At 42.2% G+C, this 26,848-nt stretch overlaps 1 protein-coding gene across 20 annotated transcripts in view; it reads left to right on the forward strand.

Moving 5' to 3' along the window:
• The first annotated feature begins 789 nt into the window (after positions 1–789).
• The window catches only part of BBS4 (Bardet-Biedl syndrome 4), a 48,264-nt gene continuing 22,205 nt past the window's right edge, over positions 790–26,848 (forward strand). For 3 of the 20 annotated variants that reach the window (XM_037394639.1, XM_037394637.1, XM_037394638.1), the window contains exons 1-7: positions 791–895; positions 3,013–3,064; positions 19,068–19,217; positions 20,186–20,265; positions 24,076–24,139; positions 24,893–25,004; positions 25,624–25,696. In XM_037394639.1, the coding sequence (XP_037250536.1) occupies positions 872–895; positions 3,013–3,064; positions 19,068–19,217; positions 20,186–20,265; positions 24,076–24,139; positions 24,893–25,004; positions 25,624–25,696 (555 nt within the window). In that variant the 5' untranslated portion in view covers positions 791–871. Of the gene's footprint in view, positions 896–1,080; positions 1,273–1,299; positions 1,692–3,012; positions 3,065–8,055; positions 8,100–8,225; positions 8,310–8,903; positions 8,969–19,067; positions 19,218–20,185; positions 20,266–24,075; positions 24,140–24,892; positions 25,005–25,623; positions 25,697–26,848 lie in introns of those variants that run through there. The other 17 variants (XM_037394625.1, XM_037394626.1, XM_037394641.1 and 14 more) reach the window with 16 other exon arrangements.

Here is a 26,848-nt window from a genome sequence, read left to right on the forward strand (position 1 = left end):
TTCTTCTGATCTGCCAGCTTCGAGGGGGGAATAAATTTGCTGACCGGTGAATTAAGAGGCAGATTGTAGGCAGGTCTGTAATACAAAATGCCATTTCCAGTTGGCAGTCGGGTCACTTGAGCTCCCTCACTGATGTGGCACTTCCACCGACATAGCCTGGTCTCTCTCTACCTGCTTTCCCCTCCGGTTCTACCCGCGGTGCCCTGTTTGCCGCCGGCAATCACACGGGAGCCTGTGGGCACTGTGCCGGGGCGGGATGGAGGCGAGCGGCGCTGCCTCTTGCCGGTCTCTGTCTGCGGGCAGCGGCTACTTGCCCTTCCTCCTGGGCTCACAGAAGTTCCCTATCCGTGTATTTAAGCGCTGGTGGAAGCCGTGGGTCCGTGTGGGGCGCGGTGGGCTGGGCCAGCGGAGCCCGCCTATCGCGGGGGGTCACCGCGCCCCGGGGCCAGTACCGGCTGCGGGCCGGGCCCAGGTGCGGGCAGGCCCGGCCTGGGGTGCCCGCGGGCCCTGCGCTGCTGGCGGGCACGGCTGGGGCTACCTGCCCGCGTTCCTCGCCCCTGGTCTCCAGGCGCTCCCATAGGAGCTGCCCCCGGTGCCAGCACGGCCGCCAGCCCCCGGGAGCGGGGGAGCAGCTCCCTGCGCCGCCGGGCCGCCTCAGGCCGCGGGGGAGCCGTGCAAACCCTCCCTAATAAACTTCTGCTCCATTACTGCATTAGTCACGCCGGTGTTTCCGTGGCGAACGCGGCGGCGGATGCCCCGGGTCTTCCCGCCGCCTTCCCGTCGTGCACCGCGCCGCTCTGTGGTTGTCCCGGAAGTGCTGGGGGGGGGGGGGTGTCGGTTGGTAACCGTGGTAACGGCGCGCTTCTTCGCCATGGCGGAGCCGCAGGCCGCAGCGGTGAGGGGCCGCCGCCGTGAGGGGCCGCCGGTGCCTGCCCGGCCCCCGGCGGTTAGGGCGGCTTAGGGGGGGCCGGGGGGGGCTTGGGGGGCGAGGGGAGGCGGGGGCGGCGGCGGCGGGAGGGGCTTTTAAGAGCGAGTGTTTAACCTTTGTACGCTTGGTATTGAAAACAGAGATGGAGCGTGGTGCTGACTTGTGTTGGGGTGGTCAGTGACACGCAAGCCTCCCTCAGCGCCCCTCCCCCCCACGTTCCCCCGCGGTTCGGTGCCCCCCAGGCTTGCCCTGGTTCCCCTGCCCGGCGGGCTGTGAGCCCCTCGCTCATTTCCTACTGCTGACATGCGGAAAACAGACTTTACAATGATTAGATTGTAAAGTAGGTATGTTTATTCAGCGCTGGGCGGAACGGGGGGGGGTAGTTCCACCAATATCGCGCGTGCCGTTTTAACATTTTTCAGACCTATTTATACATGTTACATTTTTTTTATCTAAAAACACACATACTATTGATTATATTCAACCTTCAGGCCATATCTCCACTGCAAAACATTGATTATAAGTAATCAGCAAACATGCTTTAACAGTAAACATATCTAAGTAACACCAAGCGACTTTTATGCAGATTCATCGTGACATATTATAACTCTTAGCAACTTAGAGGCATTATATGTGCAGTATTGGTTAAGTATGTGCTTGCTTATCAGCCTAGGATGCCATGCCAAATGCTCTTAAGGAAAATAAATGGTCTTCGAATAAGGTAAAAAGAAACCCTTGTCATGGATAAGTACCTGATTAAAAGGTGAGGAGCAGAAAGAAGGAACAAGTACTCATTTTTTGTGTGCCGGAGGGGGGTCATTAGTGAAGCGCTGCAGGGGCCTGCTTGGTGTGTCCAGAAATGGTCCGGAGAAGGGCAGCTGGGCAGGTGGTCGGGTGAGGGGAAGTAAGAGAAACTGCAGGAGAGTCATGGCAGAAACTGCAGGAGAGTCATGGCAGTGCTGGGTGATAGGGCTTAGAATTGGAATGGTGTGTACAGATTGAAAAAAAAGTTGTAAATGATAAAAAAAAATAATTATTGGGGGCTTTGTGTGGTTCCTGCTTAGGAGCAAGTGCTTGGAGTTTGGTAATTCTGTGAAAATACCATCTAAGCTTTTTACGATAGCTAGTAATAAACTTTTCACAATACTGAGTAAAATGTTAGAAATTATTAAGAAACAAAGCTGGTAAAAGCTTTTCTTTTATAAATCTTGGTTATTTCCATGTCTTGGATACTGTACTCATGTCTTGGATACTGTACTCGGGATATCTGATCCTCCCCATCTCCAATAAAAGAAGAGCAGAACCAGAAAACGTTCCAAAAAGATTACAAGGAACAAGTGTAGAGCGAATCTCCACTTTAAAAAGTAGTTTGTTAAGGAGAGGGGAGGCGACACAGTTCTGTAAAACCCTGGTGGTGTCTGGGGAAGAGGAGTGTGGAATGCCTCTTCCCCAAGAAACTGGAAGTAAAAAATAAAAATGCTTCCCTGTGTAATCATGTTTCTCTTCCGTGAGGGTTTGATTTTATATGCAAAGTAAGAAAAACGTATAAAATGCATTTATTTTCCACAGACTGTGTACTTGCTTGTCCGTGAGCTCCGGGCAATATTTGCAGGTTGAGGTTGCCTGCTGTGCGATGGGACATCGATGTACTCACGTGCCTGCAGACTCTGATGGTTCCCCAGGAATGACTTTGTTCTAAATAACTTTATAAATGTTTTATAAAAAAATGTTTTGTAATAAATTTTGTGGTGTGATCTCTAATTAGCATTTTAAGTGTTTGAGTTTTGGTTATTTACAAGGTAATGATTTCTTTGTGGAACCCTAATAAATAGCAGTGAACCTATGGAACAGGAATGTACTCTGAAAAGAGCAGGTTTGTTTAATCTACATGGCAAACAGAAACCTCTGCCTAGCTATGGTTAGGGAAGAGCAGCACTTGGCAGGGCAGAGTTTGTCTAGCAGCAGTGATGCTATTTTTACACCATTTTGGGATTTGCCAGTTGTCCTTTCCAATTATTTTCTAGAATAGATCTTCAAGAAACCTTGCCTGGTGTATTTAATACTCCTCTTCTCTGTCTTTTCAGGTTTCTTCAATGCCAGCAGCTACAGAACCTCCAAGACCCCATCCTAAAAAAGGTTTGAAGATTTGATTGTGTTTCTTGGGCATGTTGATTTTAAGATTTCTTTTATAACGTGTGCAGCTGTCTAGTAAGAAATTAATGTCCACTGGGAAAAGACGAGACTATCTGGACTGTAAGCTGCTGAGTACAAGTACTTTTTTCTGGGGTCTGTATGATCACTAGCTCGGTGCTGTTGCTGGCTGACAGTACCCTACAGCCTGTATTGCGTATATACTTGTTGAGCTGCTAATGAGTTTGATATTCATTTATCTTGTGCAAGTGAGATCAAACCAGTCAGGTTGTAGCTGGTTTTAATTATTGCTTGTTTGTTTTGGGTTTTTTTTTGTACTAAAAGTGAGAATTAATTAACTCAGCCCAAGCTGTAGTTTTGAAATCTTTGTTGAATCTTAACTGGAACAGGAACATTTGTAGTTATCAATTCAAAACGTTTGACTAAAACCTCATGTTTTGTAAGGGGTCCAGTAAAGCCTGCAGCACAATTTGATGCTGCAGCCTCTCCTTTTCCCTCTTCCCTCACTCTTTCAACGTAACTTCTCCCGGCACATGCAATGAGCATTTCCTTCTCTGTGGCATTAAGCTGTGCTCACATTCCTAGTACAGGTCTGCTCCGTGTAGAGACTTTTGCGCCTACCTAAGGTGAGTTTTGGGGTTGTTTTTGTGGATTTTTCTTTCTTAAGTTGCCCAGAGAGCCTGTTCAATTCAGGTTATAATTAAGCGTGAACTCTACAGCTTTGCTAGAACCCCAATATACTTACAGTATATTTCAGTCAGAAGCAGTCCTCCTTTTCCCTTACCTTCTATTTCAGGGAAGCACAGTTAGGGAGCACTGTACTTTGGCCGTTTTCTACTCTGATTGTGTGATGTGCCTGTCAGAGCGCACTTCAGGAGGAAATCTTCGTATTTCTAAATTCTTTGTGATGGAGACTGCCTTGGTGATAATGCTGGCATTAAAAAGGAGCTTGTTTGGCAGCTGGGTACTGTCATAGTTTCTGCCTAAAAATTAAGTTCTTCGTTTTGCACATAGACGCTGGGAGGCTGGAAAAGCCACTTTGCTTTTGTTTTGGGGAGGTCAGGCTAACATCATGCAGTTCCAATTCCTGGTAGCAGAGTTCCAGCACATGAGCAGAATGTGGCTGTTCTGGAGACAGCGCTTGAAGTTTCAGTAGACCTACAGCTGTTGGCTGGCACAAGCCCAAGCCTCTTATATATGGTGCTTAGAGCTGAGAGGAAAAGATTGCTACTGCTTCAGGCCTGCATGCAAGTTAAAATAAAACCAAAATTTACTTTTATCTTGGCTGTCAACTCTTTTAGAGCAAGAATTGCTGTTACTTTGAACCAATTAGCATGGCTTCTGCAGAGGCACCGATCCACTCCTTAGCGAGATGGTTTGTCTCCATCCTGTTCTATAAAGATTATGGCTCTGGTTTCCTCATCCTCAGTAACCCCCACCTTGTTCTGCCTCATTGTGCAAGTCCTACCTATGATATTTGCGCTGACCATGTGGGTTGGGAGGCTGTGTCTTCTATCTGGTTTTACAGGACAGTGTATACTTGCAGTTCTCTAAATAAAATATCTGTAGAGGGATCAGGCTGATGGTGTTTTTCAAGAGATGGACTATCACTCCAGTGCTCTGTCCTGGCAGGCTGAGGTCTATTAAATCAACTCTGCATAATTCACGAGCAGATGGAATGGCTGAAAAAAGAAAGATGGGGATATCAGTCTTTCAAACAAGCTGTGGAGGCGTGCTGGATAGAAGCCGTTGTGCCTCTGTCGGCTTGCTTGTTAAACTGTCCGACAAGTGCCTTCCTGCTTTTAAGTGTGTGTATTTTAATATTGATTGTTTGGGAGAATCAACTGTGGCAGTTGCAACTTTCTTAATGGGACTGCTTCTCCAGATCTTGCCTGCTGTTGATAAAGGGCTGCTTGTTTGTGGCTGCTGTACTCAGCATTTTGCACTAACAGCCCTGAAACAGAGCTGGACGCGTCTTTAAAAAGGGCCACCAATGCTCCTTCAGGTTTTAAGGGTGCAGGTTGGAGGCTGGGCAAAGGCTGTGCAAAAGAAGTGGTCTGTCTCCATCACCAGCCAATGTTCCCTCCATCTCCTTCATTTGGCATTGGTGTGTGCGCAGCTGCATGCCAGAGGGGAGAAAGTAGTAAATGAAATCCAGTTATTCGTGGCTCTGGATCTCCTTTTTATACGGATATGACCCTATTAACTATGGTTAAGAAAAAAAATAATTTAGCCTTTGACACTTGCAATTCTGGTTTCTGTTTCTTAAGGTAAACTGAGGCATCTCCAGTACCTGGCACACCTTGGGTTGTTCTGAAATAAAATGCCTTGGAAGCCTTTGTGCTTTGCCATTTAATATTTGACTGTGTTCCCTTAAGTGCAGTGGGCAAAAGCTGATTTGAGCTGCCTGATCGTTAATCTCTAGGAAATGAGGGCAGCATAAAGATTTGTAATAGGGAGTGATATAACAGCATCCTTTGTGTGTGGGTGTGATGCTGGGGGTACATAAGAGAGGAGGGGAGAGAAAGAAGGTGATGTTGTATATGCTTTTGTGGAGTTTGGCAGGAAAGAATAGCATCTTTTTCCCATGACAGGGTTGTGGTTTTTTTTAAAATAGGGTTTTCATAGAACATCTTAATGAAGTATTTCATCCTACTCAGATTGGCTGAGGAGAATTATGATGAACTTTAAGTATCCAGGCAAATCTACAGCAATTCTGTCTGAATAGAAGAGCGCTGATTTTAAACTGACATTTTTAAACACTGAATGGTAACTTTCTGTTGCTGTAATTTGCATTTTTATATTTGCATTGTATTTTCAAGTAGGATGCAAGAGAGATACTGAAACCAACATTAATGTAAGCAGGTCTGAGAAATACAGAGACCATGTGGTGTAATATGGTCTCCTGTGAGCCATTTGGTGCGGATAAAATCTGTGCCCGAATAAAGCATGTATTGCAGTAACTAAACAATGTTGCTGTGCCCAAATGTAGTAGAGTGTGACCAAGTCGTTGCTGAAGCCCTAACTTTAATCGTTGCAGTGCCTGAATTCAGATTGTAACAGCTTGCCTGTGTTTGTACTGGGGAGGAGTAAGGTATTAAACTTCTGTTTCTGAGAATGTGATCTCAAATTTGCAAAAAATCATTTGAATCACAAAATACATGTGAGTTTCATTGCTTAACCAGAAGGAACACTAGAAGACTGTTTTCAGTCAGACCTGTGATGCAGATGAGAATATGTTGGATACTGTTGAACTGTGCAACCTGAGAGTCGAATGGCTTCCCCTCACTGTTGCGTTGCTTTCCTCCCGTGGATGCTCCTTTGATCCTGTCTGTGAGACAAGAAAAAATGGAAACCTAGAACCAGCATTTAGCAACCTGATTTTATGGCTCTTAAACAATAACTTCAAGTTAAGAGGCAGAATTTGCTCTTGAATTAGCTGCTATCAGGGCTCATCCATCATGTGGCTTTTAGGTTGTGAAAGCCCAGAAGGTTGGGATTTAAGAGTGTCTGTCTTGCAGGCCAGTCAGCCCAAAAGGAAGACGACGAGCATTCAACAAGCGTATAAGGGGTCTGGAGCAGATGTGGTGGTGATGGGGAAAAGCGTTGTACGCAGCGATCGGGCTAGAAGTCTCTACATCTAGCAATCTAAATTAAAGGGATCGGTGCAGAGCAAACCCCTCAGAGTATCTTGTAGCTGCACTTGGTGACAATCATTACTCAGCAGTTGACACCTTAGTAGCTAAAACCATTCATTATTTCGTCCTTTACCCCCTGTGGGGAGAGCTGCTTTGAAAATCAATTCTCTTTGTTGCTTCAACAAGATCCATAACTCTTGCTGTGTTGATATTTTGTCCCCAAGCAATTGGTGGTAGAATAAAGGGAGCTCTGTTCCTTGAAGCAGTGTAGACTTAATACCAGCCTGCTGAGATGGAGTTTTAATCTCCCTGTTGCATTTTAAATTAATCAGATATTTTCCTAAATGCTTTACTGGTTTTGAATTGAGATAGGCTGCCTCCCATCTTTCGACTTCCCTTTTGCCATACAGGTAAATCAAGTAATTTTGTACATGATAATACTGTAGCAGAGAAACGTTCTTTTTTTATTTTTATGGAATATAACTGGAATTTATTTCCCTTTATTGTGTAAAAAATTCTTAGAAAGGAAATTCTGGGCTCGTGTTAGTCTAATAACAGTTCAGAGGTTAATGGAACAATTTTAAATGCATTTGGATTTCACACAAATATTGATGTCAGATTTTCTGAGGTACAGTGATGGCTTTTTAATAACAGGGTAGAATTCTAAATATGTATATACTGTAATAAATGCATTGAGGCAAAATAAAGTAGATTTCACTTGAGTCATAGGGAAGAACTTGGGCTAGAAATCCATTAGACTGAGGAAGGAGAATTCTGAAATTGTTAGCAAACACCTCTGTTTACCAAAGGAAGGGTCAGGTAGATAATTTTCAAAGCAAAAATCTTTTCCTTGTGAATTGTAAAAGTACTGGCAGGGATTAAGTGTTCTCCCTAGTCCTGGGCATTGGGATCTTTTTTGGATGCTTTGTACGTATGTTTTTTCTAGAGTTTGACGCAAGGAATTCTGCCTTGGATTAACTGTGACCTTTGGCAAAGCACTTTCTTTGACTTTTGTTTTGTTCCATTTATCAACCATAAGGTTGGTCTAATATTTGATGACAGTTTTTGGATGCTGCAGGCTTTCAGTTAACAAAACATTTGGAGATGTGAAGTGAAAAATACTGTATAAATGGATATATTGCAATGCGCTACTTGACCTGTTTGAGTGCTGCGAAAGACAGTACTGAAGGTTGCAGGCAAGACATACGGGAGAAACTTTATAGGGAGAAATTTTAACATACCCAGTGGCCAAGCCTGCCTGTTTTAACATTTTAACATGTGCATTTTAACACGCTCAATGCTTCGCATAGAGCACTTCCGCAAAGTAAACCAGGTGTCTGGACGTTTCAAGGCTTGTGAGTCTTCATCTTATTTTTTTTCAGGTAAGTTCCACTTCTGTCTTCTATAAATATGAGCATAACTAGCAAAAATGTCTTGTAAGGCCATTGTGAGTCATTGAAAAGGAGGAAATTAAGTTCTCTCTGCTTTTATTGCATTCTCCATTTCAGAGACAAGTGAATTACTGACCCAAGATTAAAACAGCTGATGAAGTAGGTTTATCAGCAATAAACACACAAGTGCTCGGTCCCTTTGTAAGTAATAGAAATGTTTGATTAGATTTGGCTATTGCAGAGAAATTAAATAATAGAAATAGGGAAGTGCATAATGTAAATGTGTGTTTTAGAGCTGCGATTGTATCCTGTTCTTAAACTCCGCGGTACTGAGGGTGTTCTTTGTGGCTCAAAGTTACCACACTTTTACCACACAGAAACCTGGATTTTGGATAGATGATGACAACATGGTGTTTTACATCTTACCAGGGTAGTTTCTTTTGTTTAATTGCATTTTGAAATATTCTCAAGTAGTGTGTGTTATTCTTGTTCAGCTAAATCCCATGTCAGTATTTAGCTCAAATACTGGTAGTGCTGTCCTTTTCATGTGGGTGCTCATCCTTGAAGCCAAGGGTGTAGTCAGTGGGTTCTAATAAAAAATAATTGCACGTGCTGATTTAATGGGCAGTAAAGCTGGCTTTATCTGGTATTGACTTTGGTTAGGAAGTGCTCATGATGATAAGCAATTTCAAAATGTGACTTAGATAATAAATAACTTTCAGATTATGCTGAAGTAGATAAGTGGCTTTTGATGATCTGTCCTGTGCAAATGCATCTCACTCTCTCTCCGGGCAGCTCCTGCTCACACAGATAAACCAGTGGGGATCCCTCCTGCTCCTGCAGATTTTCCAAGGGATCCTGTAAGTATTTTAATGGCTTAAACACTCTGAAGAGCAGGAACCTTTTAGTGCCCCAAAGAGTCAATTCTGTGCACTTGCAGAGCTGATCATTTCTGAATTCCTGATACGTTTTCTTAAATCAATATAAATCCATTCTTTGAGCCAGCTTCAAAGCTGCCTTTGAACTTGTGAGAGTGAAGCTGCCTGAGAAATCCAGATAAAAACAACCCCCTTGAGTTAAATTAATTAATACTTCTGAGTGTGTCAAAAAGAAAAGATGTTAGTGGAAAAGTTAGTGATTGTGGGGGAGCAAATGCAGTTCCTGTATCTGTACATGCCAGTTTGTTTCCATTTGGCCATATGCAAGCCAAGGTCTGTTGGCCCATTTGAACCTACAACCTTGCAGGAAGAAAATGGTTTCTAAATAACATAGATTAGCTGGTAATTATGTCATTGTTTTGTACAAGAGAATTTGGTATTTTCATGTGTCTGCGATAGGTGGGTTTAGTGCTGTGCGTGTTTTGTTCAGGATCTGATACAGCTGTTAATTTTGAGTGGTGAGATAAAAAAAATCGTTTTTTGGTAATTCAGTTGTGTAATATACTTCTGTTCATCCTCTTCTTCCCAGAATAACAGCCCAGTAATCCGTGCACCACAAAGAACTGATAATATTTAAGTTTGAACATGCTAGCACAGCTCTGCCCTCTTGTGTGTGTATATTAGTGTCTGTGATTATAGGAACAGCGAATCCTTTGCAGACAGCATAGCAGGTGTGTTTTTCTGTCAAGACTGGTATCACTGTAAAATTTTTAGTGCTTTTACATCAGAAGATTCATAGTTTCAGTTCTAGTTTTACGTATTTTGGCAGCTGTCAACTTCATTTCCTCTCTGTAAAGAGGAAAATCTGTATCTGCTTCTTAAGCCTGTTGCAAACTTAATTAGGCAATGAAACGTGCATAAAAGTGCCACCTCTTGTAGAAAATGAGCATAATCTTTGATAATTTGATAATTAAGATATATATTACATTGGATGAGAATCAGGAGGAGGGTGAAGTACAATAGCTCAGTGTTAGAGGATCTAACTGTACAATTGTAACGTATTACTTTAGGATCACATTTAAATCGGTAAATTTATTTTTTTGAAGTTCCTTTGAAAGTCCTTGATGCTAGGCAAACTTCTTTTTTGTTTTAAAGCAGTCAGCTTCACGTTTGTCTCTTGGCATTCTGCTTACAGATAAAATGGCATCTCCTACTGTGAATTCAAAAATAATTTTATAAAAATAGTAAGTAACAAATTCAGGAAGGATGGGATTCATCTTTCTGAATTGACGTATCTCTGACATAGAACAAATCTCAGCAGATCACCTGTGCTCCGGATTTACTCAGTGGAAAGCTCATCTGATGCCATTTCTCTGACCTTTCCCAGCCACTACCTCAGGATGGAGTGAATCACTCCCCAAGGATACGTATTCCTCTCCTTTACCTTAATGATGGCCCAAGGCAAATAACTTAAGATGTCTTAATTTTCAGACACTTAAGTGAAAGGAGGTGCATCCTACTCAAGAATGTCAGAATTAATGTTGTCTGTGCAACTTGAATTCAAGCCTTTGAGTCTTTAGTGATGTAATTACAGGTTGGCTTTAGCCCAACTCTCCAACATCATCATCTGTGGCACAGGAATGACGGGACTCACTGGAAAAGGAACAGCTCACTGAGGGCTTTTTAAAGAAAAGGTATCTCGATTATTCAGTGTATATCCAGTTGTCATGTTTATCTTCAGCTATAAAATCCCATAGATAAATTCCCGGATGCTGCAAGGTTCTTCTGTGTTGTAGTCAAACTGTCCATTATACACCGAAGTCTCTTAAGAGGGCAGTGCTTGCTTGTCAGGAAGACATTTTGGGTTCTGCAGTGCTCAGGACCTTGCTTTTTCGGAGTTACTGAGCATGTATACTGCAACACTTCCATGGTTGGAGCACGGCAGCTGCCCATCCTGCTTGCTTGAGTGAGCACTGGCTGGGAGATACTGGCTGTTGTGTCTTTCAAGCTGTACAGCCAAAAACGATGGATGGACATGCAGCGGTTGCCTTCAGGGAGCCTGGTTACTTGATTTTTCTAGCTTTATAATAGAAATCGAAGTGAGGTTTCTTGTCTCTTGAGCAGCTTTACTGCATCTTAACAAAGAGTCTGTTCACTCACTCCTTCCAGAGTATGTCCCCTTTGCCACAGACATTTTAAGCTCCATAACAGGCACTGCACAAGCCCTGAGATTCAGTCACTGTTTTATTCATATTTCTCAACAACTTCATTCACTGTCTGACCTTGATTCATTTTTATATTGATCATCATTAGAAGGAGGCAGGGCACCTGGTGAAAACACTGGTGTGTTCCTGTAATTGTAGATATGCTTGTGTAATTAAAGATTTTATCCTGAAGACTTTTGTGCAGCAGGGAAGAGTGAAGGCTGCACAGGCAAAATATTCATCCTGGAACAGACATCTGACCTGGAAGACTTCATCCTGAGACAAGAAGTCTGGAAGAAGTTTGTGCATTCAAAACATAGGGTTTGTAGTAGGGAGTGCTGAACTGTTTGCAAGACCAGCTTCTGTATTTTATATATATACATACATATATTCTTCTAATATAATATGCTTCTAATGTAATATTCTTCTTTGGCAGTGTATAAAACGACGGCAGGTTCTAGGTGTTACTCCCGGGTAGTGGGAAGTTTCAAAGACTGTTGGGGCTGGATTGTGGCCCTCTCCCTGTTAGAATTTTATTTTGCTTTTGAAGAGGAAAGCTTTTCTTTACAAATGCCTTATAATGATTTTAGTTTCAATTTCTGTATAAAATACCTCACGTTTGTGAGACAGAAAAAGACTAAGCATAAGAATTTAAGCCAAAGGAAGGATTAAACTGGAAATCCCAAAACTACTGTGCTCCTGATACTGGAATTAACGAGAAGCTGGTTACACAGGTTATTTTGGGAATGCCTGCAGCCAGTGTTGCTTCATTTGCAGGGGAAATGTCTTCCATCCCTGCTTTGCTGTGGGAGGAGACAGTAAGTAGTCACCAGTTAATACCACAGACCTCCCGTGCTATTTATGAGCCATGTAATTCAGAAGCCCTCTGGGATGGTGCAGTCTGCATCCCCTTATTTAGGAGCAGCATTGGCAAACAGACACGTGGAGGGAGCTCCGTCTCCTTCTTGCCTACAAGAGCATAAGACATCAAGCAGGAAAAAAATTGTTTAAACGGAGAAGATAACAGTTGGGGTGCTATGCTGGGGGCTGGATCCTTGAGTGTCTCCAAGCGTAGTGTCTGCATCCTCAGGGACTTGAGAACTGTTGCGCGAATCAGCCTATTTTTTTCTAGATTAGCATGCGTTTAAAAGCAAAAATAGCAAAAGCTCTTTCAGATCCTTGTTTTTCTTCTGTTCAGAGCGTGTATCTCAGCAGCAAGCACTGATGGTCAAAATTAGCTCTTGCAGAGGAAACAGACTTTCAGATTTGATTTTTTTTAAGCAAATAAGATCATACTTTTTCAAATCCCTTTCTAAAGTACTCATTTGTTACTAAATTGCACCCCAATGTTATTTGTTTGATTCAGATTTTAGACTTGAATCAAGTAATATTAAGCTCGAATCAAATTTTATATAGGAATGATGAGGCTAATGTACTAATGTGTGTAATTCCCCCTCTCTCATTGAATGTCGTCAGGACTGCAGAGTGGTACCTCACCAGCCTGGTGCTGCTAACGGAGATTTCCCAGTGACCAGAGTGGTTCTGCCGCTGGGAACCTCGCTGTGGTGTTGGGAGGTCCAGGGACATCACAAGTGTCTATCTATTTACAGATTGTCCTGCTTTGCCTTACGGTTAAACTTAAGCAGCACATACTAAAGACATTTATACTGAGTAACCAGTATAGATATTTGCCCTCTAAATAAAAATATTTTTATTTGGGGTAACTCAGAACTTTGAATGTCTTTAATCAGAAAAACCACTGAACTCTGAGCTAGAAACTCTTTAAGATTTATGCAGTGTAAACTAACAACGGAAAATGTCCCTTTTTTTTTCGTCGCCCTAGTGTATAAATGGGCTTTAAGATCCAGTTCTCTGCTCTCCCATACAGCTTTGGCTGATGTTCCTGCAGGGGGAGGTGTAGAGTCAGAAATGTTGCTTTTTTGTTTAAACCTGCTGCTGTTTTTCAGCCTCCTTCCAGTTTTCTCTGCGTATTGTGAAGCTATTAATACACAATAGTAAGATCACAGCTATGAATTATGGCTTTCTTGCCAGCACCGGAGTTGTGTATGATGAGTTTTATTAACCCCAGCTGACTGTAAATAAAGAGGAACCATACGGGTTTATTGTTTGATTTAAAGGTGTTCCAGCAGCAATTTGCAAAAGAGAAAACAGGGGAAGGGGATTAAACAGGGAGAATGGCTACAGCAGAAGGTTCTTTCCTTTTTTTCTTGTTTTATATCCATTTTACAGGTATTTGTGTACACAAACACCTGTATTCTCACATGATAAGTGAAATACAGCATACACATCCTCCTCTGGGTGGTGGTTTTTGGAGTTATTCTTCATCATTACTGAATTTTGAATACATTATGCCTCCATTTTCAAACTCCAAGGGTGGATCTGGGCATACGAAGACCAATGTTCCTCTACTAGTTCTCTTTCAAAGCTATAATCTATTTCCTATTGCTATAGTCTCAATAAAAGTCTTTGAGTGTCTGAGTAAGAAAGAGGTTTTCTTGTTAAATTTGTCTGTGCATCAACCTAGCGAGGAATTTGTAGGATGCTGCTCTGATATCAAGGCAGTCTGTTCTTTTTAAATCTAAACCCCTTGATATTAGAGCTTAGAAATACTTTCTGTTGTTCATACTTTTATTTTGGAAAGTGCAATTCACTGGCAGTGGTACGTTGTTTTGTAGCAGCTTGTGCCTTACTATTTTGATATTCTTTTTGTTTAGATGATAGTCATTACTTCTCTGTCACTGATTTTACAAACAGTAGCGTAATTCCTCGCACTGGCAGCTTGTGAAGCTCAAGGCAAAAAGGAGATGTGCACAGCTGGTTTCATCCTTGCTTTTCCCTCCCTATTAGTGTTTATTTAACATGGCTGTGAAAGCACCAAGCTTCATTTTGGAGGGTAACCACAGCTATGCCTGACAGTAAACCTTACCCAAGCTTTGCAAGTGGGAGTAATTTTAACCTGGCAATGTCAGGAAATGTGTCCAGGAGGCTGAGTGTGGGGAATTGAGGGGTGGGGTGGATGTTAGTCCTGAAAGACTTCCATGAGTTGCCTCTCAGATTTGGACGCTCTCCTGCAGTGGCAAGTGAATTGTCTTTAGGCTGTTGTGCGCTAGCTGTTAAGCCGATGACCGGAATTACTTTAAAATGGAAAATGGATCACAAATTGAAAAGATCAATTCTGCTTCTGTGCGTTAGAGCAAGCCTTGCCTGATGATGGGAGATGATAACCTTGCTCCCTTGTGGCTTCGGCGCAGCAAAGCTTCCTGCTTTGATTTCTTCAGAGCGGTGTGCACTTCACCAATTCTTCTTTGGTGCAGCTCTCTTAATAGCAAAATGGTATGACAGAGACTTGAGTCCTTGCCTCTGTGTTTGTTAATTTTGAAAATACCCATGTGCTTGAATGCTGTTTTACAACATGCGATTTTAAATTAGAATTTGGAGATGGACAGTTGAGTCAGGATCCAAATTAGGCCTTTTAGATAATCTTAGTCATGTACGTGGTACCCACCACAGTGGATCCAGACTATGGCTTGTGAGGCTACTGCAGAATGAAATAAATTAAAAGTACTTTCATTTAATTACTTTTCTGAACATTTTCTGTCCTCTCCCTGTGCTGTATGTTATATGTGGTTTAGAGTATTATGGATTTTGGTCTGGTCACAGGTTGTTCTTTGTGTTTTCTTGAGTCTTTTGCTTCTCTGCTTTTCTTTCAGGCTCTTCTTGCTGCTCTTCCTCAGTTTGCTGCAGGTTGGGTTGCAAAGCTGGAGGGATGGGGAGTGAACTGGGACTCAGACTCTTTCTTATAAGCCAGAGTGGATGAAGGGCTGCGTTCTGATCTGTTGGAGGGGGTTTTGTTCTGTTTTTTTTTTGTTTTGTTTGGTTTGGTTTGGTTTGGTTTGGTTGGTTGTTTGGTTGTTGTTTTCTGATGAGACTAAAATGTGTTCTTGAGCTCCTTCTCAGAGAGCCATAGCAGATCTGTGCTTTTCACAGGAAAGGTGCTAGAGTTTTCCAGGCAGCTGACAGTTTGCATGCTGAAGAAAACAAGGTGAAAGGCTGCATGATGGCTACAGTTGTGCAGTTATGTTGAAATCCACTTTACTTTGGCTGTGCCCACAACAAAAGTGGTCTCTTTGCACCTGGCAATTTCTTGAAGAATACGGCTGGTGCTTTAGCAATCATTTCCCCCTGTGAAATCTGATAGGAGCCTTCTGGGGCTTTTTTCCCCTCCTCTCTCTTTGCAGCAATTTCAAAACCCTTTTATTAAATGTAAAACCCACTGTTTGATAGTTTATATCTAAGCTATAATTACACAATATGAAGATGCAGGTACAAAATAATTTCCTAGGGAGGTTTACAGAAAAGGGAATAGCTCTGGTTTTTTTTCCAGTCCTTTGAGAAAATCTTTAAGAGGCTGAATAAAGTGAAGAGTGATGATAGTGCAGTACAGATACAAACCTGATGATTTTACTCTGATTCTGTTGAGGTTTCCGCTCCAGTGGCTTCCTTAAAGGAGCATTGTCAGAAAGAAAAATCACATTGCTGGAAGTGGGTTGTGCAATCAATCACTGGCCACCAAGAAAGTGGGGAATCAGAAGGATTCCCTTTTCAATTCAATCAAAACACACTTCAAAGAAACTGGCATGTCTCTTGGATGAGGTATTTAATCATATATTTGGTGCCTAGCTCCCTGTCACAGTTGCTTAATGAGAGTAGACTTTTGTAATCACAGAAAAGAGAGGCCAAAAGATAATTATGCAAGTTATTAACTCTTTTCTCTGTAGATACCAAGTTTCTGGATAATTGTGTTTTCTTGGACTGGCCCTTGAGCAGATTGATTTTTTGTATTTTTTTTCTCTGCTAGAATGGTATAAAGTACTGTTTTCTAACCTGTACTCCTAGCATCCCTGCAGCGCCCAGATTATTTGCGAGGGCTCTGTGAAAGGTGACAAAGAAAAGCATGTCTTCATATGATCTGCAGCAGTTACATATGAGAAACTTCTGAAGGTCCATATATTGAAGAAGGCAGAAAGTAGCAATGTAGACAGCTTGAGGAACTTGATGGATGTGCCCAGCTCCCCCTGGCGAGGCCAAATTCAGTGGCCTTTCCTTATGCAGAAACCTTCTGAGAGACCAGTTGCGGCAGTATGTGTTCCCAGCTCTAATTAGTGTGAGATTGCAAACCATTATATGCCATATGGAGTCTCCACTGTTCCCAGTCATTCTTGTACTTGAGAAGACTGAGGCGTGCTGCCAGTGCTGCTTTCTGTTCTTTTGCCCCTCGTAGCAGCCGCTGTGGCTGAATCCAGCCATACATCACTGTTCAGGCTGATGCAGCAAGAGCTGAGCGACACACATCAGCTGTGTGTGGCAATTTTTTTAAGTATTACTTTGGATATTAGGACCAGCAATGATTGACTCACAACCTTTCAGAAAGGCCCAGAATGTTTTGTGCCCTTTCTCTGGAGCTAGAGTCCCAAATAGCTGTGGATTTATATTTCCCTTTTCTTCAGAAAAATGCAGTGACCCTTTTCATCAGGACAGCCCTTATCAGCAGGGTGGGGGGGTCAAACCTCAGGGAGATAAATGCACCAGAAGTAGGTGTATCACTGCTTTCATGGAAAAACAGAAATGCAGATTAAGATGGTTGTGGGTCTGCAGAGGTATATAAATAATTGGCATTACTGTTTTCTGCATTTGAATATAGAGCCTGGCAATAATCCTTTACTTCCCACAGCCCTTTTTGGGGATCAGACCTGTTCCTGTGTCAAATTTATTAATCTTCTCACAATTTCTATGTCCTTCCTCTATTCTCAGTCCCCTGTGGGATCCACACCCAGTTCAGTTCATGGTGTTAATGTTTGATTTCTTCAGAGAAGGGGTCAAACTGTTCACATTTACTTTCTGGAATAGACTCAGGGAATGCATTGACTTTCTTCTGTGAAACTTTGTGTTTCTTTTGTATTCAGATGTAAGATTCACTTGTATCTATGAATTAATCTAGGCATATTTTTTGAAAGACATCAGAATTCTTTACCTTTTTTCAACGTGCTTGTCTTTGGGAAGAAGAAAAGAAAAAAGGAGACTAATGTCCCTTCAGTCACATTTGTTGGTATTTCCAAATGAGTTTTAGGAGCATAAAAGCTCCATGTGTTTTCCCAATTCCACATAGTTATCCTTAGCTTAGTGTATCACTGGGGGAAGCAAAACTGTTTTATTTCTGCAGATGTGAATCCCATTCACTTCTGTGTCTCACGGTGTGTTTTTGATTTCTCTGTTTTCTCTCTAGCCTGGCTCTTTTAGGTAATCCTCTGCGTTTTTACAGTCTTGGACCCAGAAGGCAGGTGGTGTCTATTTTACCTTTTTCTTTTGCAACTTGATACTCTTCTCAGCACTCACTCTGATGTTCAGCATTTTTTCCCTCCCAACCCTGTTCTCAGCAGGCGTTTCTGTAGTGTGGGAGTGGAGTATAATGTCCCTCTGGTCTTAAAAGTATGAAAAAGCTCTTGTCTTCAGGAATTAAACAACTGATCTTCCATCCGTTTGCTGATGTACTGGCCTCTTAGTTTAGCCCAAAACATTTGTGTAGAGTCTAACTTAATATAGTCTTTCCCATCTCAGCTGGCAAAACACCCCAGCCGGCTAGCTTTTTTGTATATATTAACATTTAATAGTGCTGTCTGTTTCTTTTTAACCACCCACTAAGGCGCGCACTACAGATGGTTGGATATCAGGTGGGGTACGTCTGGAGGGTCTTTTGATTAATCCCTATTTAAGATGGTTTTTATTGTGTATAATGATGCAGGATGTAATTTTAAGCTGTATTAGTAGGCACAAAATGGCAGAGTACACTTTAGTTTTGACTGTAACTGAAATCTTTATTGTTCAACAGAGTTTGCAATGTGTGCTCTTAAATGCATACTGACAAAAGTGCCCAGGTGTATCAGAGGTGTCTGGCTTGGTATTTTGTATGGATAGTGGCACCAGGAGACACTGTGCAGGAAGAGCATGTGAGTCCAGCTGCTTTCTGCAGTGCATTTCTGGCATCCCCCAGTGCTGTATTTCTTAGAAAAGAAAGTTCTGTCAAACTCTGGCACCCATAATAACTTACACAAGGAAGTCATTACAAATCTGTTCATGAATCAGGTAACCCCTCAATGGGCTTCAGAACAGCAGCCCTCCACACTGTTTATGAAAAAGTGTTTTTTTCAAACAATTTGTAGCTATTTAGGCAGCCTCTTAACTCTTTCCTTCATGGTTTCACTGTAAGAAGGATGAATGGAAAATACATAAAGTCATCAGAAATCAATTAATCTGATCTGGGAACACACATACTGAGATGCCTTTCTTACAAAGATCCAGTTATTATACAGCAGAGCGGAATTTGAGACCATTTGGATCCCTGATCTGTGCATTTCTGTAAACTTAGTTTGGATTACTTTTTTGTTTGGACTGTGATTTTTCTATTTGCTTTTAGGGTAGGTGAACCTTCTTTGTAAGGTATTTGACCTTAAATTGCTGGTGTGCATGCTTAAATCTCATGTCTAGTATAAATCTGACTGGATATTCTGGAATTTCAGGAAAAAACCCAACAATAAAACCAGAATGGCTTTACAAAATTTTTTCCTAACTTCAATAGCTGAAGAAATTCTGGTTGTTTTTAAATGCTCTCAGTGATACTGGTCTTGGTGTGAATTGTGAGGGAGAGGCTGATATGGTGGTGAGATGTGTTTGCTACTAGCCGCAGATGCAGTCCTCGCATGATTAAAGCACAGTGTTTCTAAAAGAAAATAACGCTTCACACCAATAACCTCTCCTGGCCTGAATCAGTCCTTCCAGCTGCAGAGTTTCTTCTTTCTTAGGTCTGACCGTGACCCGGGCCGCCAGCTGGCGGAGGGGACTGCAGACCACTTCAAGTACCTTCTGCTCTGGGTTGCTGGAAGCTGAGCCTGCATCTCTGTTGGTGGTGTGGCTCGGAGCCATGCTCCATGGGGCTGGGAGAAGGTGGCCTGGTGCTGTATCACCCTCACTACTGCCCCGGCTGCTGCGACAGTCCTCGCCTTGCTTTGCTTCTGCATTTCTGTCATAATATTGACTTGCAAACATACAGCTTTTTTTGCCAGTTGCTATGGTTACCTCTCAGCTATCCGCATCTGAACTGTAGAAACAAGTAACAAGCAATACATTTCAAGCCTTAATGAAATGCACAGCAGTGTGTTAAACTTTTAAACCCAACATGAATATCACTAAGCAACATCCATTCGTGATTTGCCATAATTACTGCTGCAAGCTCCTTATGATTGAAATGCTGGAGCACAAGTCTTTCTCCTCCACTGCATCAAATATGATTTTCTGCCAGTAGCTTCACAGTGTCTCAGACCTGTGATGTTTCATAGTTCCTTCACAGTTTCAAAGAACTAAGCTTGACCTCTTTAAATTAATTTGCACCTTCAGACCTGCAACATCTCCAAAATCTCCTTTTGTGTGTATCACCCATTTCCTTCTCATTCACTCCCAGAAGTTTATTTTAAAGACCTTTGATTCTTCTGCCCTAGTTCTTAAATGTGAATCCAACTCATTTCCTCCAAGCTGCTTCTTGCACATTTGGAAGAACCAATTCTACCAAGGCAGCATTAGCATTTAATTAAAATACGCACGTAGTTGGTGTTTGGAGCTGTTTGCTCCAGTAACTGCACGAGAATAAGTTGATGCCTCAAGTCTTTTGAGGTGGTAGTTTTCTGCTAAGAGGTCTTATTTAGTGTCTGTCTTGAACAATGCATTTTATCCATCAGTTTGAGAACTAAAATAAAACCGGACACTGCTTTTATGTCCACACTTCAGGCTTCAAGGCAAGTGATTAATTGCACCACCTGATGCAATTGCAGTTCTTGAATTAGTTGCATTGTGCTCTCGTGCTGAGCCCAGGTTCTCTGCTGATCCGTCTGATTTCCTTTGTTCTGTTAATATTTTAAATTTACAGCACCAGAGTTACCCATCGTAGAGAGGAAAAACTGGCTGATCTACCTGCTGTATGTTCGCAGAGACTATGATGAATGTAAGGTAAGAGCTGATTTTGGGACTTTGCACTGGGAAGTATTTTATGGACGTTATGAAATGATGGTTTCATCCCAGTTTTCAAACCACCTTCTTTCGGAATAAGGGGACCAATAGGAAATAGAAGTAAAATAACTTTAATGTTCTTAAATCCTTGGCTACCTTCAGGATCCATATGTACAATTCTCTGGAGCAATCTGTGAGCTCAGTATGTCTTTGGGAGTGGAAAAATGGAAAGAAGTGCAAACCTCTCTTGTTCCAAGTGATGGATAGGCTCTTCCAAACCGATAATAACGCAGTTCCATAGTGCCTGTCTCTCAATGGTACTACAGAGATGCTATGAAAAAACACTTCAACTCAGTAAAACATTACTACCAGTCTAAAAAAAATCATCTTGGTTACCTTTGATCAAAATTATTTCATTTTGCACATGATATATCGCACCCTTTTATTTCTCCTGGGTTTGGTGGGTAGCTTGGAAGTGGTTGTTTGTTTCGGATTGTAACAGTAAGTATACTAAGGAAATGGCAAATCTATAATTAAACACTGTGTTTTCTGATAAACTGAACACGAGCTATTGAAGATGAGGTGCCAGTGGGTGGGAGGAGGGGAGTAAGAGTTGCCTTTCTGTTTCTGTCATGTGCAAAGAAGATTTGAAACACCAGGGTTGGTCAGGACTTGTCTTTCTCTGCTGGAGAACTCCTGGGGATGCTTAGGGAAGTGGCAGGCTGGAGGAAATTAATTTAGCAGTTAATTAACAGAGCCGCAGGGTTGTATCATCAGCAGAGTGATTTCCTCTCAGATCTTGGTTTAAGTAGATACAAACAAAAGTTGGACTAGCGATCTAAATAGAAAATTGTTTCCCTTTTCTGTTGATCTGACTACATTTTTCTGATCTCTGATGGCATACGTTTACTGTTTCGGTGATGTGGTGTAGAATCACAGAGTGCAGAAAAGATGTACGGCTCAGGAAAACAGAGAAAATAAACAAGTGCATGATATAATGGCAATATTGACTTCTCCACATCTTCATCAGTCGTGGAAGCAAGCAAAATATGGGGAAAAAAGTCAAGAGAAGACAGCTAATACTCTCTTGCTTGGCAGGCCAGCTTTGCGGTAGCTGTCAAAGTAAAAGGCAGCAAAGCCTTTCCTCAGAGCTCACGGAGAAGGGTTTTTGCAGTGAAGTTGGAAGAGTTTGGCAGCAGACCATAGCAGGTTGAATGATCTTCCGTTCTTTCACCCAGATGTGATGGCTGTGTGCTCAGAGGCCTGGATTTGTCCCAAGGAAGATAGGAACCTCAGCATGCCAGGATGCTTCCTCAGTTGCTGAGGAGTGGTAGGCGCGTCCAAAAGGTGATCCAGCTCTTAGGTGGGCTGAGCTGCCCGCTGGTGGGCTCATGGATCTAACCTGGGTGCCCTGGGTGCTTGCCCTTATGCATGATAAGCACAGACATTCCCAAACATGCTATTTGAGGCTAATACCTTCAAAATCAAAAGAGGTATTGACAGTATCCCCGATGGCTTAAATTGCTGTTAACTCCTTGATTTCAGTATAGTTTGGGCATCTGCTAAAGTCCATTAATTTTCTTTTAAGACTCAGCTAAGAAACAAGTGACCTGTGATGCTATTAATTTTGGTCTGAATCTTGCTAGACCCTCTTTCCCACTTAGTGCTTTGAAATGCTTCCTCTCTAATGCAATTTTAAAAGCTCCCATATTTTTCATGTATGTAAAAGGCCAAGAAAAAGCTGTTTACCAATGTTAGCTCCCCGAAGTGAAGGCATTAAATTGTTTTTAACCCTTACAGTGCCACACCTGTGTCTATTTTGGTGTCGCCAAGCTTTTGAGAAATTCTGCTGCTCGTTACAGCAAGAGATTAATAATGCTGGCTGTGTGATTCAGCTCTCCTTCTACCCAGCAAGATGCAAGGCAAACATCCCCCAGAGCCTGCAGCTGAAGCATCCCCTGCAATCACACAGGCAGAGAGGAGTGGGGGGAGAGGAGGGACAGGCCCTGCTAGGTAGCGATCATCACTCAGCTCTCACTCTTTGCATGCAAAACAAACTGTTTTCTAGTTGCAGCATCAATTCCAGCCCTGCCCCCTACCATTTTTCACAAGAGAAATCTTCTGCTTCTGTTTTGTGTGAGGAAGGGAAGGAATATTTAAAATTACCAGATGCTTTTAAAATCTCATGCTGGTTGGTCTCCAGTATGTCAGCGAGTTAAATAAACTTGGGAGGAAAAGCTGGGATTACAGGTCATATTTCTCAGCTCAAGGCCTTTTGCTATGGGATTTTTTAGGGTTTATAGAATTAATCAGATCTCTCTAAAAGATAGCTCTCTATTGCCCTCTCTTGCTCTGAGAAACTGGTTTTATGTAGATGGAGCAATATAAAATATCTGTATTCAGGAGATGCTTGGTTATGTCCAAGTTGAATGTCCTATAATAATGTACTTGGTAAAGACTATAATATAGATATATTAGGAGATAACAGATGAGGGGAAGAGCAGCCTAGATTTATTCTTCTTTTTCTTTCCTCTCTTTAGGTTTTTTTGGGGGGAGTGAGGATTCTCAACAATAATTCTCCTTGCCTTCACTCTGCTTTCCTTCTATGTGCTGTATTTGAGATTCAGTTTTCCTCCTTGTTTTCAGGTCCTTCACTTACATACATCTCAGAGGCAGGGGATGCTGATACTGTTTATACACTTGGCAGGAGTGCCAGATGAGCACCAGGTTATTGCCAGCCCAGAAATTTTCCTTTCCCTCCTTTGTCTCTTCCAATTCTGAGCAAGAGGAGTCTCAGAGCAGAAATGATGCTCTTGGTTTGTAGCCAGAGTGCTCATCCTCCCCAAGGTCACTCTTTGACCAGCTGTGTAATTTCAGGTCATGTGTGACTGTGGAATATAGCTGAACTGTACCCGTGCCCCAAAGTATCAGCTACATGAATGCAGGCAGCAAGAATTTACATTTTCATCAGTTTTTTTCCCCCTTCCTTTTCCCATATACTTCTCATTTGTTCATTTGGCTTTCATTGACTCAGCTGCAGTTGCTCCAATTCAATTTATTTCTTCACAAATGGCCTAGAGTAGATACCCTTATCAGCAGAGGATGCTTTCAGAGATTCCTTGTGGCACTTTCCCCAGGTAATATCTAATTATCTTTGGTAATAGGAATGAACAGAGAAATACTAAAAGGGCTACAGTATTCCTGGCACAATGCTCTTCACACACAGTGACGAGCTTGCACTTTTGTAGCTGTCCCAGCCACAGCCCAGTCCCTTTGTTACACATAAGGTTGTGGTTTCTGTAACTGAAACCAAATCCCTGTTACTAGCTTTGTTAAAATGATGGACGTTTACAATAGCATTTTAATATAGTATATTGCAGCAACTAGCTACAAATTCTGTATTAATACTTACTTTTCCAAGCACAAATTCTCATTAAATGAATTTGTAGTTCTCATGTCCTGTGTGACACCACTGTTGCCATCACATGAGGAAGAACTGTGTCCATCAACACGTTGCATGGTGTTTAAGTTAAAGTTATTTTAGGGCATTTTGCAATAACACAGATACAGCACAGCTATGTGTAACACATATGAAAAATTCTCCAAGTCAAGGTTGCAGAAGGTATTTGGTCAGTCAGAAATAAATTTTCTTTCATAAAGATTGCCTTTATTGAAGTATTTGAAGGGTTTATAGTCTTCTGAAAGCTGCCATGCTGCAGTTTAGTAATGGGGTAATGGTGAACCAGCTAATGGGCTTTTCAGTGAGGGAGACTGTGTTTGATCTGTACTTGCTGCACTTTGTCATTCCAGGCTGTCATCAAAGAGCAGCTCCAGGAGTCTCAAGGGCTGTGCGAATATGCAGTCTATGTTCAAGGTGTGTGGCAGAAAGTTTTAATTTTCCTAAAGCAAGTTACTTCTGATTTGAGATATAGTGAACAATAAGGGGAACAGGTGATGGAAACATAAAACACATATGTAAAAAACATTTGGCTTTTTTTTTTCTGCTTGCTTGACGTTTAGGGCTTTCACATAAGATGGGCATATTAGATTTTCTGTGTTCTCCATATCAATGAGTTTGTCATTGATTCCTCCTTGGGCTATGGACTGTTGGTGTGTTGCTGTGTGCTTGGGTTGTGTGTTTGACTGTATTACAGATGCATGTTTTCTTTTAGAGCTACCTGCCTCAGGTGATCGTTGTCTGTTTGCTTTAAGGATGGTATTCCTCTTCCTGTCCTCTGTCCCCTAAAAAATGTGCCTCAACACTTGGCATTGCAATTCAAAGCTCTGTGCTGAGGCACAGCTGAGATTTGTTGGCCAAGGGCATACTGCAGCTTGTAGAAGCTAGGAGGGGGAGAAATCCAGACTGCATCTTAACGAGCAGTTGGCTAGGGTTTAGAGCTGCCTTTATTCTGAAACCCAGAAATTTTTCCAGGCATGCATGAGTCCTTTACATGTGTTGTCATTCTGTCCTCAGACACAACTTCTGCCCGAGGTTGCTGCAGGAGGGGGAAAGACCAAACAAGTGTTGTTATAAGATATCTGTACTCCCTCTTCTTTCCCTACTGTCAGAGGGGCACATTTTTCCTGCAGAAATGGACTAATTTGCCTCGTATATGTTGTCTTACAGCTTTGATATTTCGCTTGGAGGGGAAAATTCAAGAATCTCTTGAACTTTTTCAGACATGTTCCATTCTGAACCCTCGGAGCGTTGACAACCTCAAGCAGGTGGCACGATCTCTGTGAGTGGTGTTTTATTGTTTCTTTTTGATGTGCCACCCAGGACCTTCCATGTTTTGTTTTTCTCCCAGACATCAAGTGAAATCCCAGGCTGCTTAATTCCAAACATGCTTCCTTCTTATCAACATTAGAATTGGCTTCCAGAAGCGTGGGCTACCCTGAAAAGCAAAATCTGTGTTATCTGCCTGGCTGCTATTGTATTTTCTTTTTCTTTGTGCTTTAAGCAAGAAGTAACACACTGATTTCTAGGTCCAGAGCTAAGGCTGCTGACCTGAGCTGTGTAAATTTGCCCTACAGACACCTTTCTGTCTCTGAATGTCCTGTTAGATCACCTGTCTTTTTCCTTTGAGACAAAGGCAGACTGCAGAGCCTGTGAATTCACTCCTTGCGTCTCCAGTAATGTCAGAGAGAGCCTCAGCATCTCGCAGGATTGATGACCTTGGCCCTGAAAGGGAGCAGTGCTCAAATTGTAATATTGCTGAGATTGTAAACTTCTCAGGGCTTCTCACGCAGGTCTCTGGAGAACTAGCAAATAGCATCATTTCTCACTGGCAAAGGTGTTAGTGGTTGCACAGCAGGGTTTCAGAGCAAGAAAAAATAGTAATTCAAATGCTTTCGTAGGTTTCTTTTGGGGAAGCACAAGGCAGCCATTGAAGTGTACAACGAAGCAGCTAAACTCGATGAAAAGGACTGGGTAAGTGTTTCATTGAATGCAGATTATTGTAGAATGCAGATATTTCTACAGTTTTATGAAGACAGCTGCAGACTTGTTCCAAGCAGAGGTGAGCTCATGCTGCCTGCAGTCTGAGCAGACGAGGAGCTGCAGGGCTGAGAGGCATTGTCTTTTAGCACAGGCTCCCAAGCACAGATGAGCCTCTGCAGCGTTTGGTTTGGATCGCAGGAGCAAGGCATCATTTCTGCCAGCAAAATCCCACACCTTGTCTTGGGGCACAGAGAATTGAGCAACGTGTTTGAGCTTTGCAAAGCGTCAGTAGTAACACAGCCGTACATACACACACACACACACATACACACATTAAGGAAAGTATGGGAAGCAGCTCCCCATTTGGAAACCCTCAGTTATTGTTAAAAGTTTCTGGAGTAATTGGGAAACTTTCTGTAATGCAAAACACCACTGAGATACACTACCCTCAAACTAGGTGAGAGGGTTACTTGCTACCTACCAGGTATTACCTGTTTTGGCAAAACGTGGGCTGATAGCTACAGGAGTGATATTTACATTGGCTCTTCTATATAGGAAGACAAAAAGTGAAGGAAAAGCATTGCAAATGGAAATGTTTGACAGTGGGTGAGAAGAGAGAGGACTTAGCTTGCAGATAGTTGTGGGCAGCCTTCTGCAGGTGACTTCGGCCTACGGAAGTGGTACTTCTAAGACAGGCTTGCTACATGTGATCTCATTCCCTAAGACATCAGGCACTCGCTGATTTAGCTTGATACAAGGATATGTTTGGTATTATTCAACTTATCCTGTGCCAGACAATTCAGAAACCTTTTGTATTGTGGGTCTTCTTTCAAGTCTGCATTCCTTTAGCTAACCAAGTTACTTGCAGTATGTGCTTGGCATGCCTATAACCTTATTTATAACCACAGCAGGCAGGCTTCAGTGGATATTTTGATTAGTTGTTTCCCATACCTGGCTCAGCGCTGGAACTAGAGCTAGCCTGTCCTCTTTCCTTGTGCTGTCTCATTCTGCAAGTAACCAGAAGTTACTGATTCATTACTGTTCTACACAGTTGGAGAGACTGTGTGGAGAAGAATATCATTCTAAGAGGGTTAATGGGGAAATAAGAGTTTCCTTTTAAAGGTCAAGGCTGTCTAAACTGAT

This window comes from Falco rusticolus, chromosome 7 (genome assembly GCF_015220075.1).
Source record: "Falco rusticolus isolate bFalRus1 chromosome 7, bFalRus1.pri, whole genome shotgun sequence".
Lineage (NCBI taxonomy): Eukaryota > Metazoa > Chordata > Aves > Falconiformes > Falconidae > Falco > Falco rusticolus.